Genomic DNA, 18,974 nt, shown 5'->3' with positions numbered 1-18,974 from the left:
AGGGGATTTTTGGAAATGTCATCAAAATTGCTAACTTTAGAAAAGCTGTGCGGCTTGGTACTTTGGAGTAGAAAGACATGGGTACCCATTTTAGATTCGGGGGAATGTGTACTTTCCAAAAATATATGACTTTCTGGGGTGAGCGTACTTTTTACTAGCTTCATCCCACATATAATGATGTAAATGTGTTGATTTTGCAGAAGCTGAAATGACAGAAATGACAGTTCATATGGGGTATGTTCACATTGGGGCCCCTACATGCCACATACTTAGGTAAACCTATACATATTGGGCATCAAACTGTTCAGTGGACCCCAGGCATTCATATTTAGGGTGTTTTATTTGGTTACTTTATGACCTGTAGGAGATAAGATACTATAGACTAGAAGCTTTGAAGCGATTTTTAAAAAAAATCACAAATTTTGATAAAAACCAATAACTTTAGGAAAGCATTGCGACTTGATAGTTTGGAGTAGACAGACAGTTGTGCCTATTCTGTATTCCCCAGAATCAGTTCTTTCCAAAAATGTACAATTTTCTGGGATAAACCTTCTGTTAGTGGAATTTTGGCCTTGAAATCCAAAGTATGCAGTTTTTTTGGAGCAGTGCTTTGGGAATTTGGTAGTGTACTGCTGGGAGTTTTTGACCTATACAAGTGAGAAATCTCCATAAAACTATATATATTTGGTATTGGCACGTTCAGGAGACATGGGACTTTCCAAATCAGTTGTATATTCGTGCATAAAATAATTTTTGTTTCTAGTATGTGTGATTATATTATGGAAAATTTGATTTTTTTTGCATTTTTAGACATTTAGAAGCCTATATCTTGTTACAGAATTGGAATTACACAAAAATTCTACCATATTTTGAAAGCTTAGGTTGTTCTGAAAAAAACGATATATTGTTTTCCTTGGTAAACTAAAAGTCCCCCCGAGGAAAGGCCCCTAAAGTGAAACAGTGCAAAATGTTCAAAAACTGTCTGGCAATACAAGTTCCGCTTTGACCAAAATGGCTGGCAGTAAAAGGGTTAAAAAGACCTATGTGTTTTTAAACTTTAAAATATAAGGACACATCTGTAACATTCACTTACACTTAAAAAAATCAATTTACTTTTTTTACAGCAGACAAGTATTAACAATAAATTATTAGGTTTTGTAAACAACAACTTATTCTCTCATCTTGCAGATATAAACAACCTAAAAATGTAATTTAGTGACAGAAACTCTGGCCCTAAGATGGAATGATGATGCAGTGTTGAGGGGGTTACTGTCCTGTGCTGTAGAATTTCCCCAGTAACTTGGTTCGGCCAACAATGATAATAAAAGAAAGAATACATTCTGCACTGGAATTTCCACTCCATGTTGCACTCCTTATAGATAAAGCATAAAACAGTCTTCATGGATTAGGGAGGCCTTTTGTTAGATTTTAACAGTGACCTAGCAGCTGCTAAAGCTCCTCCTTGCACAAAGCGTACAAAATAGTCACCAGCAAGAGGGCCCAAAGCATAAAGTCCCTTCTCCTGGATACACTCATAGGTGAATGGGTCAATATCCATGGGATTACTCTTGGAATTAACTGGCTGTGCCGTATCCATGGCTAGGTAGGTTCCATTTGTTGGTAGGAAACACAAGTTGGGGTTGGAACCAATTAGAATGAGGACCATTGATATACTAAGCACTTTTCTCTGTCCTTGCTTGTCACGAAAAGTGCATTTTTTGTCACAATGGAAGCTTACAATGTGATGTTCAGGGAGACTTATGTAACCTGCATAGGGTCCTCCTTCAAAAACAGACTGCTCTTTCATCATCTGATGTACTTTGTGGTATTCTGGGTACATGACCTGTGGCAGCTGGTTGAAGATAAGTGCTGGATCGCTGACACGTCTACGGAAGGCATGGATCACAGGTAGATTGTAGTGATGTGCTAGGAGAACAGCATCTGCTGCAGTGAGCCCTGCACCTATGATTAGCACTGGGTCTGAACGTGGTTGAATATGATGCATTTTAATAGCCTCCTCTAAAGCAGAGATCTGGTGGAATACAAATGGAAGGTCTTCTCCCTGGACCCCCAACCAGGAAGGGTTATCATATGTTCCTGTTGCAAGAACAACATTCTCTGCATATAATGAGAATGTCTGCTTGGAACCACAGCCATCTTTTAAAAACCCACTTACTCGGAAGAGTTTTCCTTTGTGTGCACTGTGCTCAGTTTCTCTATGTAAAATGTCTTTTTCAAAGGGATTTTGAGCTCCTTCGTCAATGCCTTCCACAGAGGTAACAACAGTTCCGGAGAGGAAATTGGCCTCAAGATTCTTCTTTTTCACATAATATTGGTAATAATTTAGAATGTCACCTGCAGTGGACCTATCATTTCTAACATTCCTGAAACAAAAGAGAATCATCTGATTAAGTGATAGATTTAGAAGTAGAACATAATTTAAAAACACCAGATCAAACAAAGACTAACCCTACATTTTTTTTTACTTCCTGACTGTAATAGTTAATAATAGTTTTATGGAATAAAGTATCTTGAGAGAATAAAAACTCTGTTTCCTTCCCATTGTATCATTCCATTACATTGTCCTAGTCTGGCTCATTTTGCAATATGTGCACTTTTGTCATGACAATGTAATGTAATCCTGGTTACTGTACTGGCATTTCCATCTGCATCCCCAAATCAATCTGTCAATCTTAATGATCAATGATTTCAAAGTTAATATTTTTAGGATATATTAACTTTGATTTTCAGCAAAGTTAATATATTTTTAGCAACAACAGTAAAATGTATTCCAGTTCTCTGCTGAACTTGGAATAAAATGCATATTATTCACCTCAACTTGACAGTTGGATAGTCCTGTTAACAGAGTAGGATTCTATATGGCCAGTATCTGCCAATATTTCTAGAACATATTTTACTGGCAACACATCAGTTTCCATAAACACATTACAAATAATATCTAATTCGTTTGACAGACTCTGGCGGAATTTTCAGGAAGAGTTTAGGAAAGCTGGCACAGTTTTATTGTATTTTTTTGTGGTTTTTCCTGCTTAGCTGGCAGCTTTTATTGAAATCTCATTTCTACAATTCGTAGCTTGTTAATAATTGCTCTTGCTAGCAAAGCCTGGAATGTTTGACATTTCATCCTAAAATCCCTTCTGACCTATAAAAATGCTATTGTCTACAATCTTTGTCAGTATCTTGTTTTGTAAATGTAATTGTAAAATAAATTGCTACTTTTGCAGTTTACTTGCAGTATTTAAAACTTATTCCTTATGAGCAAGACACAGTTTTCTCAAAACCCCACAAAAACCCTGCACACCAGAAAAAACTTCCCCAGGGAGGTATTTATAATTAAAAAAACATTTTATTCATTTAAACATGATACAGAAAAAAGTATCAAACTTTAAACATTGTATATCCATCATAAAGCAAATAAATACATACCCCCAGTGTAATAACTAAAAACAAGATATGAAGGCAGATACTCTGCATGAGAGAATACCCCAACGTTTCGGCTCAACCGCCTTTGTCAAGGGAGCTCGTTTTTTTTAATTATAACTACCTCCCTGAGGAAGTTTTTTTTAATTATAAATACCTCCCTGGGGAAGTTTTTTCTGGTGTGCAGGGTTTTTGTGGGGTTTTGTGGATGTGTACAGTCCTCTTATGGGGGGATTACTAAAACCCTAGCACCTGGATACTTTATTGTTTTTTTGTATATATAATTTTTTGGCAAGGATATTCTAGCCAGGAGTGCCCTTCATTTCTCTAAATTGCAGACACAGTTTTCTGACAGAACAATATCGGGGAAGATAGGCTTAGAATTCCAGGGCAATGATGTGCCCCTTTTACTATATAAATAATTATCTATTATTACACAAAGACGCATTGGATATGAATGTGGTTGACTATGATGCATTTAAATAGCCTTTGTAAAGTCTTTGTAAAGACATAAATATTCATTGGAAGGGTTTCATTTAGATCAGTTATATTCAATCTGGCCAGGCCAGCCATTAATTAGACTTCCTTTATAGGGATAATGAGTGAAAGCAACAAAACTATGCCCCTCCAAGAATATATTGCCCAACATCTTCTCTCCTATTTCTACTGACATCCATTACCACAAGCATTATAGTAAAACATATTTAGAGTCATGTTAATGATGTTTCTAATACTCACCTCCTTTTCATCCTTGTCCAGTCCTTGAAAGGGAAATCAGGAAGTCCCATCCATTCTCTATGGCTAAGCGTAAACATAGATCCCTCAATAGCCTAAAGAATAAACAACACAACTTTTACTCACAGCCAGTTAGTATTCTCCATTGATCTGTACTTAGGAAGTGAAATGAAAAACAAATGCAGTTATATTTAATCATATAGTTGGACAGACGTGTTGCAATAGATAAGGTCTACTTAGAGAACAGCCTTAAAGATCAAAAGATCAAATCCAGAGAATTCATGGTGCTGTTTTTTTTTTGTTGCTCTGTCTAGATCACCAAAAGCTCAGTAGGAGGTACTTGAGTAGCAGCCTGAATTTAATGAACAAATTGTTGCTACTGTGCAGCTATTTAACCCTAATGAGGTGATAATGGGTTCATACAGTTAGCAGACACCAGTTGTAAAATATGGTTAAAAATTACAAATACAAAACAATTTCAAAATTATTACAGTATATTTTACTTTGAGTTTAAGTTTAATGTTTACCCATTTGTTGTCAAATTTACATAAATATGCCTGTACTATATTTGTTCCCTAATATTTAGATTCCTCCAAATAGGAGGCACGTGGCATTTCACAAACACATATGACAATGCAACCTAAAACTGCACAATATGCTTAATGCAATTTGTAATGCAAATCCGAATACAGTTTAATGAACATGTCTCTATGGGAAGATTTCCCAAGCAGGTACCAGCAAGGTGTTACACTCTATTTTGTTACTTCTGATTTTGTTAGTCCAGAGTTAAAGTAAAGTTCCTAAGAATGACGTACATTCCATGCACCCCCAGGTGGGTCTCTTCCCAGCACCAGGTGACGGATTACTCTGTGGTGCTCCAACTTCCAGCTCAGCACTGAGTCTACATCTCCTAGGAAATCAGTATCAGGTCTGAGTAGTGTATCAAAAAGGAGAGCAACTGGGCTGTTTGACCGTCCCGCTATACCTTCTGACAGATATTCAAGGTCCTAATGAGATAAAAGACAACATTTTATATAACTCTGTAAAGAAACACATGCACAGAAAGCTAAGTTTAGTATTTAATAAGCAAACACAGAGGAATCTAGGCAATGTAATAAAAATCACAGACTTAAGGTGGCCATACACGTGGCGATCTGACGAAACATCGTCAGATGTGCCACACACCATTCATGGCTGAATCGGCAGGTAAGGAGGTAGAAACAATAGGATTTCTACCTCCTTCTGCCGATTCAGCTCTGAAGGGAGATTTTGATCAGGCGCCTTCTATGGCGCCCGATCAAAATTTTCCAACTGGTCCGATCGGTCGACTCGCCGACATACCATACACGCACCGAATATCGTACGAAACGAGGTTTCGGTGCGTGTATGGCCACCTTTACACACATTAGCTCTATCACAAAACAAAAACTGTAGTACCGTGTTAGCCAGTGTCAAAAGTAATAAAACAAAAAACACACAAATACAAGAGCATTGTAGAAATGATAGCTATATTGGCTGACAATAACAATACGTTGCAAGCTTTCGGAGCTTTTAGGCCCATTTGTCAGGCAAAATACAAATGAAAACTGGAATGGCACAACATATATACTGTTAGGTCAGAGAGAAGTGTTCACGAGCAATAAATTAGTAAGTTACAGTAGATAGAGATAACTTGTGAATATAATAAAAGTAATTAATGTTTATTAGGATGGGTTGTTAATAGTCCAGGAGTCTGGATTCAGTCAGGTCAAATAGTGTGACATGAAACCTGACCCCAAATTAAGGCCCTGTCTTAAAGGAGAAGGAACGGGTTAAAAGTGCGACCCCATACATACATAGGCCTCATGTCCCTGTAGCTGATCACTACATTTTTTTTACCTTTTCTGCAAATATTTTCAGAGCACTCACCAATGTTTGTAAGCGCTCTTTATTATCTATTGCGGCTGTCATGTTGGATATTTAAATTAGTCCAACATGGCGCCGCGTAAGTAAATGCCCATGTGTGAATCTTCTCCCTCCCCCTAGATGCAAGCACAACCTACTCTACCCTACTCTAACGAGCTTGCTAGTAAGACGCGCTCAAAGTATATCTAAAATGCGCATGCGCTTCCTGAGTAGCTGGTCTTGGTCTGGGTGCAGGAGCATGGAATTATGGGAATCTTCTTTACACAGCTCAGCGTTTTTTCTTCCTGTTTGGCTTCTGATCATCTGAACAGGCGAAATATGGGGAGACTTAGGGGCACTATTGAGATAAGGTATGTCTATAGCTTTAGATTAACTCTTTATTAGCCTTTCCTTCTCCTTTAATGTGTTGAATAACTCCATACATTTGAATTCATAGATCTTCCTTTCTTGTTCAGTTCCAAAGTTCCCTTTTAGAATTAACACCTTCATGTTCCGAAGCCTGTGGTCCTGACTGCAAAAGTGTTGTCCCACTGGTGTATCACATGCTTTGGTCTTGATTTAATGTCTGTGATAGTTCATCCTTGTGCGTAGTTTTTGCCCTGTTTTTCCAATGTAGGGCACTTAGTACATATGATCATGTACACCACATTGGAGGAAGCACATGAATAGCAGGCCCGAATGATGTAGACTTTTTGTGTATTCGGTATTGTATGTATGTATGTATGTATGTATATCTTTATTTATAAAGCGCTACTTATGTGTGCAGCGCTGTACAGTAGAATACATTAATACAAACAGGGTGTTAATAAGATAATAGATAAATACAAAGTATAATAATAAATACAGATAAATACAGCAGCAATAAGTTAAGAGTCGAGGACACAAGAGGAAGGAGGTCCCTGCCCCGTAGAGCTTACAATCTATATGGGAGGGTAACTAACAGACACAAATAGGCAAATATAAGTGCTGTAGGTCACAGTGGGTGACACTACAATATAAGTGCCAGTTCCCAGATTAGGTGCTGGGCGAGTGCTCCAAAAGGTAGTCTTTAACCTTAGTTTTAAAAAGACTGGGGGAGGATTCTCTCCGGAGGAAATCAGGGAGGGCATTCCAAATGTAGGGGGCAGCCAGGCAGAAAGGTTTAAGGCGGGAAACCGCAGTAGTAGTGGGGGGCGCAACCAAACGATTGCTCTGCGAGGAACGAAGGAGTCGGCCGGGAACATACGGAGACACAAGGGACGAGATGTAGTGAGGAGCAGAGGAATGGAGGGCTTTGAAGGTTAGGAGAAGAAGTTTGTAAGAAATTCTTTGTTTGATAGGAAGCCACGATAAGGACTTTAGCAGGGGAAGGGCCTGAACTCTCCTGGATGAGAGGAGGAGAATTCTGGCAGTATTGAAATTTGATCTTTACAAAGGATGTATTTGCAAGTCACACATCTTTTGCTGTTGCAGGGAAATGTACCTGCTTTAGTTGTTTGGGCAAGAGCACTTCTAACAATCATTTTCCTCAGACTCGGAGGTTGTCTATAGGACAGAAGAGGTAGTTCAGGGAAAATCTCCTTTAGTCTGGTATCTGTATGGAGAATGGGCTGCAGGTCCCTGGCTATTTTTCTTATAATGTTCAGCAGTGGGTTGTAGGTGACTAGAATTGATTTCTATTTTTTGTTTGTATTCCAAGAGTGTGTCTTTGAGTTGCTTTGTGGATTTGATCATCAATAACCTGCGGATGGTAGCCCTGATTAACAAAATTTTTCTGTAAGCAATGGAGATATTTCTTTCTTTCATTTCTTTCATTATTTCTGTTGTACCTAAGAGCCTGGCTAAAAACAATTGTTTTTTTAATGTGATGACACATTCCTACAAGAGGAATGTACATTGGAGAAACAGGGCAAAAACTACGCACAAGGATGAACCATCACATATATAAGATCAAGACCAAAGCGTGTGATACACCAGTGGGACAACACTTCTGCAATCAAGACCACAGGCTTCAGGACATGAAGATGTTAATTCTAAAAGGGAACTTTGAAACTGAAATGTGAAACTGTGGGCTGTGACACTCCACCATATATCCCTCCAACTTTCTGTAAACTTCCTGTCCCGAAAAAATGAAGGGAGCACAGAAGTTTCACAATGCCAGGAACAGCATGGCTTCTGTGTGTTAGTGGCTGCAGATAAGGCTCCAATACCTCATACAGGCTATAGATTGCTGCTCTATTTAACCTATAGTGCCTCACTATTTCCTCCTCTGATAATCCCTCTATAGTTGATTTTTCCCTGAAAACTTGAGGATGCATCACTCTAGGACAATCACATACTTGATTCTCTTGTTCACAATCCAACAAAAATCTGACTGCAAACTCCATGTTGGCTTCACAAATGCTCATGAACCGCAATGTTTTTGGAGTAACGCCTACTCCAAGTAGGTGTTAAGATTAGCACTGATTTCATGCGTTTAATACTTAAAATATGTCTGTGAATTATGCCTTAGTATTATTTCTATTAGATAATTATCGCAATGCAATGGACATAACGCTTTGCGATAATTGAGATCTTTGCGCATGTAATATGAGTAATAACGCATGCGAAATTACTTCTACTGATGAATCGTTACTTAAGTAACAAACACTTTTTAACACATAAAACTATGCGTTAACTACCTTTTGTGAATCGGCCCCTAAGACAGGGCCATAACTTGGGGATCAGGTTTCATGTCACACAATCTGACATGACTGAATCCAGACCCCTGGACTATTTACAACCCACCCTAATAAACATTAATTACTTTTATATTCATAAGTTATCTTTATCTATCTGTAACATCCTAATTTATTGCTTGTGAACACTTCTCTTTGATCTAACAGTATATATGTTGTGCCATTCCAGTTTTCATTTGTATTTTGCCTGACAAAGGGGCCTAAGAGATCAGAAAGCTTGCAATGTATATTTATTGTTAGCCAATATACTGTAGGTATCATTTCTACAATACCCTTGTATTTGTGTTTTTTTATTATTTTTCACACTAGCTCTAATCTTTACAACCAACCAGCAGATAACTTTTACTGGTTACTAGTTCGGAAGAAAACATCTTATTGGTTTCTGTGTGTTCCTAGACCAGGTCTCTTCTTCAAATGGCCTTTTTATGTATTTCTGTTCACTGATATTAGCAAATATAATTTTTTAATAAACAATATATTACCCAAATGTATGAATCTAATCATACATATGATTTTAGGTAAACAAAAACCTCTTGTGCATTATAATAGATGGCTAAATAATATAAATAAATAATGCGACTCACACATATAATGCACTATGCTTTTTAATTTTTGTTCCTGTTACAATGTGTGCAGCTGATAGGAATTTAGAGAAAACAGGACTACTGCTGTGGTGCAGAGAGGGACATGCAGAAAAATAATTAAAAAAGAGTTGTGCCTCACTGTCAATGAAATGCTGCCTATAATTGGTGCTGTTATTGGTGGTACTGCATACACTGCATACAGTGGTCTGGATGGTTGGCAGGGAGCCCTGGTTAAGTAAATAGAGTAAATAGCTCTCTTGCTCTGAGTCTTGTGTCTGATCCTTATTATGGGGCAATAAACAGGGAGCACTTGCATTTAAACCACATAAAGAAACCACATGTTCCTTGTATGCTGAGAGCTAAGGAAAGGACTTTAACCTTTATCAGAACATACAGCATCTTAAACACTTATGTAAAGAAGAAAGCATTTACAACTCAAAAGAACTACAGTGGCTTGCAAAAGTATTCGGCCCCCTTGAACTTTTACACATTTTGTAACATTACAGCCACAAACATGAATAAATTTTATTGGAATTCCACGTGAAAGACCAATACAAAGTGGTGTACACGTGGGAAGTGGAATGAAAATCATACATGATTCCAAACATTTTTTACAAATAAATAACTGCAAAGTGGGGTGTGCGTAATTATTCAGCCCCCTTTGGTCTGAGTGCAGTTAGTTGCCCATAGACATTGCCTGATGAGTGCTAATGACTAAATAGAGTGCACCTGTGTGTAATCTAATGTCAGTACAAATACAGCTGCTCTGTGACCGCCTCAGAGGTTGTCTAAGAGAATATTGGGAGCAACAACACCATGAAGTCCAAAGAACACACCAGACAGGTCAGGGATAAAGTTATTGAGAAATTTAAAGCAGGCTTAGGCTACAAAAAGATTTCCAAAGCCTTGAACATCCCACGGAGCACTGTTCAAGCGATCATTCAGAAATGGAAGGAGTATGGCACAACTGTAAACCTACCAAGACAAGGCCGTCCACCTAAACTCACAGGCCGAACAAGGAGAGCGCTGATCAGAAATGCAGCCAAGAGGCCCATGGTGACTCTGGATGAGCTGCAAAGATCTATAGCTCAGGTGGGGGAATCTGTCCATAGGACAACTATTAGTCGTGAACTGCACAAAGTTGGCCTTTATGGAAGAGTGGCAAGAAGAAAGCCATTGCCACAGAAAACCATAAGAAGTCCCGTTTGCAGTTTGCCACAAGCCATGTGGGGGACACAGCAAACATGTGGAAGAAGGTTCTCTGGTTAGATGAGACCAAAATGGAACTTTTAGGCCAAAATGCAAAACGCTATGTGTGGCGGAAAACTAACACTTCACATCACTCTGAACACACCATCCCCACTGTCAAATATGGTGGTGGCAGCATCATGCTCTGGGGGTGCTTCTCTTCAGCAGGGACAGGGAAGCTGGTCAGAGTTGACGGGAAGATGGATGGAGCCAAATACAGGGAAATCTTGGAAGAAAACCTCTTGGAGTCTGCAAAAGACTTGAGACTGAGGCGGAGGTTCACCTTCCAGCAGGACAACGACCCTAAACATAGAGCCAGGGCAACAATGGAATGGTTTAAACAAAACATATCCATGTGTTAGAATGGCCCAGTCAAAGTCCAGATCTAAATCCAATCGAGAATCTGTGGCAAGATCTGAAAACTGCTGTTCACAAACGCTGTCCATCTAATCTGACTGAGCTGGAGCTGTTTTGCAAAGAAGAATGGGCAAGGATTTCAGTCTCTAGATGTGCAAAGCTGGTAGAGACATACCCTAAAAGCCTGGCAGCTGTAATTGCAGCAAAAGGTGGTTCTACAAAGTATTGACTCAGGGGGCTGAATAATTACCCACACCCCACTTTGCAGTTATTTATTTGTAAAAAATGTTTGGAATCATGTATGATTTTCGTTTCACTTCTCACGTGTACACCACTTTGTATTGGTCTTTCATGTGGAATTCCAATAAAATTGATTAATGTTTGTGGCTGTAATGTGACAAAATGTGGAAAAGTTCAAGGGGGCCGAATACTTTTGCAAGCCACTGTATATACAGCACTGCTGTATTTAGGAGGAAATAAGTTTTCTGTTCGAAGGCTGATGTCACACATAGCGTATGGCGTATATTTTCATCAAGCGGAAAATGCATCACTAAACTGATTATAAGTTACATACTGTAAGAATGTTCTAGATGTTTAAGAATCTCTATATATGAAGCAAAAATGTTATGTATCAAAAATATATAGGGCTGATTCACTAAAGTGCGTTAAAACATGTGCTATTTATAGCGTGCGTTAAAAATTTTATTGCGTCTAAATTTTCATGATTTAACGCACGATTCACTAAAAGCACACGCGCTAATTTACGCACGATACTGCATGCGATAAATAACGTGTGCGCTAATTTTCGCATGAACTCTACTTTTCGCATGCGCGCTACTTTTCGCATGCGCGCTAACGTGGTATTTTCCTTACTGTCTTTACTTCCTTTTTGCCTTCTTTCCTACTTACTTTACTTGTATGTAATGTATGTATGGCACGCCTATTATTATGTGTGCAACTTATGTCATCAAAGCTGTGTAATACAACATCAAATTAGGCCAGTAAATAGGGGGGGGGGGCATTTAAGAAATATTTACCCAAATACTTAGGGGTCCGTTTACTAAAGTGGCTTAAATTTAGTGGCACATTTTAGACACAGAATAAATGGCAAATATGTTATGGGCACTTTATTAAACAGGGACAAATATAATATTGCAATTATTCTGGCAACACAACATTTGATACGCTACGTACTAATTAACGCAAGCTTTACTATTCAGCAAAATGGCCTAAAGACAAAATTGTTGCCAGAATATTTGCAAACATTTAACCCATATAGCATATTAATGCTGTTACTGCTAAATGTAAGAGTGGAGGAGAAACTACATGAAAGTATAGAATACCATATCAATGAAGGCTAAATAATTAGACATTACTCAGTTCAAAAGTACAAAAATAAAACAACTTTTATTACAATAATAACATTTTTAAAACTATAAAAATATAAAAACTTAGGGCTTGCTGCCCATAAATGTGTCCACTTTCTGCTCCACTCTGGCCAACTGGGCCTTCAAGGAGGCAAGGTCCTCCTGTATGGAACGAAGGGTGAGGTCAATCCTGGATGGTGATGTTTGGGTCCCCACTTCTTCGGTCGGAGGACTTGCCTCTTCCCAGTCTTCGGCCAGGGGAGCAAAAGGGGCCTCGGGTGGCTCGGGGGCCTCGGGTGGTCGGGGGCCTCGAGTGCCTCGGGTGGCTCGGGGCCCTCAGGTGCCTGGGGAGCCTCTGCAAGTTTGGGAAGGCTAAGAAAGCTGCCATACTAAGTAAGGATAGTAATGATAAGATGGAAATTATACTGGCAAGCTTTGGTAAATTCTGTTTTTCTGCCCCAATGTCCTGCTGAGGGTACCATATCTAATAATAATCTATATATATTTAATTAACGTATACTTTAAAAACAGAATAAAGTACAATAATTACCTTCCGCTATTTCAGCCACTAAATCTGGACTCCTGCGCTTGATATCCGCCCATATCCGCTGGAGAAGTCTGAGGTCCATTCAGAGGGCAAACTGATTTTCCAACCTCCGCATCAGCCTGTGGAGGATTGCCCTCTTCCTTGCATGGACCCCTACGATCCCCAGCAGCTGCCAGTCATAGGATTCGCGCAGGAGGTAGCAGCAGATGTAGCACCTCTCCACCAGTCGGAGCTCTGATACCCCAGGCATGTTGGCTCTCTGTATCACTGCAGGCTCTGACACAAAATGGCCGCAAGTCGCGCCTATCACGCGATTACAAACGGCGAATAGTCGTCAAAATATAACGTGTAATAAATCACACTGCAAAGTCCATATTTTATTGCCAAAAACTCATTAACTGTACTTTTCTATAATTATCGCCTGCCTGAAGTAGGTGTTAATTTTCGCATAGACTAATGCGATATTTAGCGCGCCTAAGTGTTTGTGAATCATGCGTTCATATTCATTTCTGCGAGCAAATTAACGCATGCTTTAAAATTAACACATGCGGTAGCGTGAAATTTAACGTATGCGATATGCGACTTAATGCACGCGGTAATACTGTTGTGAATCGCGCGCTAATTGTTGCGTCTATTTTAACACAAAAAAAGTGCGATAAAATTTATCGCACTTTAGTGAATCAACCCTTATGTGTCATTGCTGTAAACTAAAATGATCTTGAGCTTCTCTGTATATCAGCACAATAAATATAAGTCTGTTTTGCATGCAACTGAACTGTGAAAGAAAATAATGAATGCTTTTAAAATTTTTCTTGCTAAGTAAAACAAGTGCAATCCCATACCTCATAGTAACAAGGTGATTGCACAGTAAAGCAAAATGTTCCTTTTTTCCTTGTTAGAATGTTATGGTAGAGGCTGGTGTTGTAAAGCAATAATGGCAGCAGAAAATATTTGACATTGACCAAAGTATCATTTTAAGCTGCTGTCTCATTGGCTGAAAATAATTTTATTAGTCAATATGACTTCACTGCTAGTCGCTAAGAAATGTAAAGATTAATTAAAGGGGTGTCTCACATTTCAGTCCCTGGATCAACTTGTACTAAGAGCTATCACCCATAGCCCTGTATTTCCTCACTTGCTAAAATGCCATCCAACCCCTTCTTGAAACTATCTAATGTAACAGCCAGTACGACTGATTCAAGGAGAGAATCAGAGAATTACAGCTCTCACAGTAAAAAATCCTTAATATAATAATATAATAATCCAAATATTTAGATGGAACCTCCTTTCTTCTAATCGGAATGGGTGCCCTTGTGTTAGTTGGAAGGACCTACTGGTAAATAAAGCATTAGAGAGATTATTATATGATCCCCTTATATATTTATACATAGTTATCATATCACTCCCTCCTCCAGTTATAACTAAGACTTTCCATCCCTTTACCAGCTTAGTTGCCCTTCTCGGTATCCTCTCTAACTCAATAATGTCCTGTTTGAGCACTGGAGACCAAAACTGAAGGCATATTCTAGATGGAGCCTTACCAGCTCTCTGTAAAGTGGAAGAATAACCCCCTCCTCCCGTGAATCTATGCCCCTTTTTAATACAGCTCAAAACCTTGTTTGCTCTTTCAGCTGCTGACTGGCATTGCTTGCTACAGCCAAGTTTATTATCCTTCTCCATTATGGATTTGCCAAGTGCAGTCACATTAAGGGTATAAAAGGCTTGCATATTTTTACATCCCAGGTGCATGACCTTACATTTATTCACATTAAATCTCATCTGCCACTTAGCCTGCTAGTTTGTCAATATCCTACTGCAAGGATGCCACATCCTGGATAGAATTGATTGGGCTGCAGAGTTTTGTGTCATCTGCAAACACTGATACATTGCTTATAATACCCTCCCCTAAGTCATTTATGAACAAGTTAAACACAAGTAGACCCAATACAGAACCCTGAGGGACCCCACTGAGAACCTTACTCCAAGTAGAGAATGTACCATTAACAACCACCCTCTGTACCCAGTTTTTTATCAATGTACAAATGACTTCACTAAGACCAACAAACCTTAGTTTAGAAAGCAGTCATTTGTGGGGCAAGTTATCAAATGCTTTAGCAAAATACAAATAGATTACATCACCTGTAACCCCAGCTTCTTACTAACCTCATCATAGAAAGCAATCGAATTGGTCAGACATGACTTGCCCTTCATAAAACCATGCTGTTTACTGCTTATAATACCATTCTCCAAAACACAATTTTATATAGTTACATATAGTTACATATAGTTACATAGGGTTGAAAAAAGACCATCAAGAGAAAAAAGAGTCCATCAAGTTCAACCCATCCAAGTAAACCCTGCACACACAACCCACACCCACCAATCCATACACCCACATACACAAAACACACATACAACCACCAACACTAACTATAGATATTAGTATCACAATAGCCTTGGATATTCTGATTGTTCAAGAACTCATCCAGGCCCCTCTTAAAGGCATTAACAGAATCTGCCATTACCACATCTCTAGGAAGGGCATTCCAAAACCTCACTGCCCTCACCGTGAAAAACCACCTACGCTGCTTCAAATGGAAGCTCCGTTCCTCTAATCTAAAGGGGTGACCTCTGGTGCGTTGATTGTTTTTATGGGAAAAAAGAACATCCTCTATCTGCCTATAATCCCCTCTAATGTACTTGTACAGAGTAATCATGTCCCCTCGCAAGTGCCTCTTTTCCAGAGAAAACAACCCCAACCTCGACAGTCTAACCTCATAGTTTAAATCTTCCATCCCCTTAACCAGTTTAGTTGCACGTCTCTGCACTCTCTCCAGCTCATTAATATCCTTCTTAAGGACTGGAGCCTAAAACTGCACTGCATACTCAAGGTGAGGCCTTACCAGGGACCTATAAAGAGGCAAAATTATGTTTTCATCCCTTGAGTCAATGCCCTTTTTTATACAAGACAGCACTTTATTTGCTTTAGTAGCCACAGAATGACACTGCCTGGAATTAGACAACTTGTTATCAACAAAAACCCTTAACACACTACCATTCAGTAGATAGTTCGCGTTTATATTATTTCTACCAAAATGCATAATTTTGCACTTATCAACATTGAACCTCATTTTCCAGTTTGCTGCCCAGTTTTCCAATTTTGTCAAATCGCTCTGCAAAGCGATTTATATATGTGATCCCTTAAAAAGCCTTCAAAAAACTTGCCCACCATGGATGTCAAACTTACTGGCCTATAATTGCCAGGCTGAGATTGTAATCCCTTTTTAAATATAGGAATGACATTAGCTTTCCTCCAATCCTTAGGTACCATACCAGATAAAAGTGCGTCTGAGAATATCAGAAACAGAGGCCAGTACCTCTCAGTACCCGATGGTGTATTCCATCTTGCCCTGGTGCCTTGTTCAGATTAATTTTGAGTACACCATATCCTGCGTCAACCACTGACTAGATTGAGTTTAGCCAACATTGCAGCATTGCAGCATTGGCTCCTCTACTGTATACACCAAAGTAAAGAACTAGTTTAGCACATTTGCCTTTTCTATATGTGTTGTAACCATATTGTAACCATAGTTTAATGGGGCTACGCTCTCAACTTGCATATTTTTACTATTAATATATGTCAAGTCAGAACAGTATTTCTCTGGCATGTCCAGGGTTAAACCTGGCAACATTTGGCTTTGGGTCCACAAGAGACCCTTAATTAATTAAATATGCAACAAGGGACTGCGGAAAGGTGACAAATTTATCTGGGTTAGAAGACAATTCGGAGCCAGACCAGTTGGGCAGGGAAGCTGGGACAATTGGTTTCTTTGATCTGTGGATCAAAGAAAGTGGGCTGTGGACCTATAACTGTAGGAGGGAATAGCTATGAGAAAATATGAATTATAAAAAGGGATCCATATCTCCTTTGCTTCAGGGTTCACATCCTCATAAATAACATATTGGTTATAAGGAGGTCACATTCTTTCCAATAATAAATAATAAATAACAGGGACAGCCTATACCCACCATTTTGGAGGGATAGTTTCTGGAGGACTGGAACATGAGACACCCCTCGTGTTTGGTATCATTCTGATCTCCCACATGTGACTTAAAGCAAACCCATATTTTCATAATAATATTGGATACTGGCAAGTGCCAATATTATATGACAGGAAACTGGCCTGAGAATTGCAGCCCTCTACAGGGGGTCATAAGTGACAAGTTCCTGGACACTCCCTCCTCATGCATACGGTAATGAGGAAGGGTCCCAGCAGGGGATAAAAGGGGCAAAAGACCCAGTAACTAGAGCTCATACTTGAGGTCCCAATTCTGTTGGGGGTGTGTGCCCAGGTTTCCAAACTCCTAACTTGGTAATGTACATACGGTTTCTCTGTGTTTTATTCCCTTTTATTTTATTTACTGTTTTGTATGTGTATGTCTGTTTTTGTAATATCTTTTTATATGCACTGGTTACTTTTGTAATATTAAATATAAAATGTAATAAGTTATGTCCTTTGGCTCTAAAACTCACGTAGCTTGTATGAATGCTTGGGCCTAAAATGTATTAACTACTTGTCTGTGTGTAGAGAGAAAGTTGTCTATGTAAATGCTAATTAACTAGTTGACTGCTAGCAGGAGAGAGTATTTGACTGTAATTTAACGCTTTGGCTGCTAGAGTGCTAGTTGAATTAGTAGAAGCTAGCCCTAACTACATTGAGAGAGAGCGTGTGATACATTTGTGTATTAGGAAATAATACCTGTTGAGGAGAGCAGGCAGATATTTAGATTAGGTTTCTATCCCCTGTTAAGGATAGATGGTGTCAGCGAATAGTTACTTGGGGCGGTGGTGTGTTTGGGGGTGTCTGATGTTAGTCTTACCTGTGTGTAAGGTGACTGAGTAACACCCCTTCTTTTCCCCGTCCCGGTGTCATGTGCGTCTGAGAGTGGCAGGATCATGACAATATACTTAAAAACTTTTTGGGGTTAGCCTCTGCCACAATGTGCTCCTTATTTTCTATCTTTGCCTTCTGGATTGCTGATTTACAACACTTGTTATAGTGTTTATATTCGTTAAATGCAGCTTCTGTCCCCTCTGACTTGTATTTCTTAAAGGACAATGAAAGGTTAATATAAATTAAAAATAAGTCTAAAGGCATTCTTTTTAAGTACTTACTGCATATCTAAATTCCCAGATCCCTGCTTGCTTCTCTGAGATATGGTGCTGACAGCCTACAGCAGTGTGAAGACTACAGTGACATCACTGAAATCTCTCTGTCCTTCCTGTAGGCAGCCTTTCTATTCTCTGAGCATGTGTGTAACTTGATCCTGTCTCCTGTTCTGAGCTACACATGCCCACCAGCCAATCAGAAGTGGATCTGGCAGAGGGGAGGGGGGGGGGAATGAAACACATGTGCAGTATGAAGCAAGGAGGGAAAGGAAGGGAGAATACCTTTTTAGAGGTGGCTGCCTATTCTAGAAAATGTGAAGTAAGTGTGACTGAGTAAATATTTGATTAGGTGAGCCAAAAGTGTAGCATTTTTACTAAACAATAGGAGGACTATTCAGCAGTATGCGTTTTAAATTTTGACTTGCATTCTCCTTTAAATGCCTTCCTTTTTTTCACTATTAACTTCTTTACCTCCTAGTTAAACCACATAGGGTGATCCTTAACGCTTCTACATTTACTTCTTAAGGGAATAAATTGGGAAAAGTAATGATTTCATATAATTTTAAATGACAACCATTTCTGCTCTGTGTTTTTAGCAGAAAACCTAATGCCCCAATCTATGCTCTGAAGCACTGCCATTCAGAGCATAGATTGAGAATGCAAGTCAAAATTTAAAAAGCATACTGCCCAATAGTCCTCCTATTGTTTAGTAAAAACGCCATACTTTTGGCTCACCTAATCAAATATTTACACTTACTTCACATTTTCTAGAACAGGCAGCCATCTCTAAAAAGGTATTCTCCCTTCCTTTCCCTCCTTGCTTCATACTGCACATGTGTTTCATTCCCTCTCCCCCCCCCTCTGGCAGATCCGCTTCTGATTGGCTGGTGGGCATGTGTAGGT

General features: G+C 39.1%; 1 protein-coding gene across 2 annotated transcripts in view; it reads right to left on the bottom strand.

Moving 5' to 3' along the window:
• Positions 1-1,089: 1,089 nt before the first annotated feature.
• The window catches only part of osgin1 (oxidative stress induced growth inhibitor 1), a 30,953-nt gene continuing 13,068 nt past the window's right edge, over positions 1,090-18,974 (bottom strand). The window contains exons 4-6 of one of the 2 annotated variants that reach the window (XM_002935131.5): positions 4,992-5,183; positions 4,180-4,271; positions 1,090-2,384 (exon numbers count right to left, since the gene is read on the bottom strand). In XM_002935131.5, the coding sequence (XP_002935177.1) occupies positions 1,406-2,384; positions 4,180-4,271; positions 4,992-5,183 (1,263 nt within the window). In that variant the 3' untranslated portion in view covers positions 1,090-1,405. The remainder of the gene's footprint in view (positions 2,385-4,179; positions 4,272-4,991; positions 5,184-18,974) is intronic. The other variant, XM_031900743.1, reaches the window with a different exon arrangement.

This window comes from Xenopus tropicalis, chromosome 4, assembly GCF_000004195.4.
Source record: "Xenopus tropicalis strain Nigerian chromosome 4, UCB_Xtro_10.0, whole genome shotgun sequence".
Lineage (NCBI taxonomy): Eukaryota > Metazoa > Chordata > Amphibia > Anura > Pipidae > Xenopus > Xenopus tropicalis.
The sequence above is the reverse complement of the archived record's forward strand: the minus strand, read 5'-3'. Positions and strand labels throughout refer to the sequence as shown.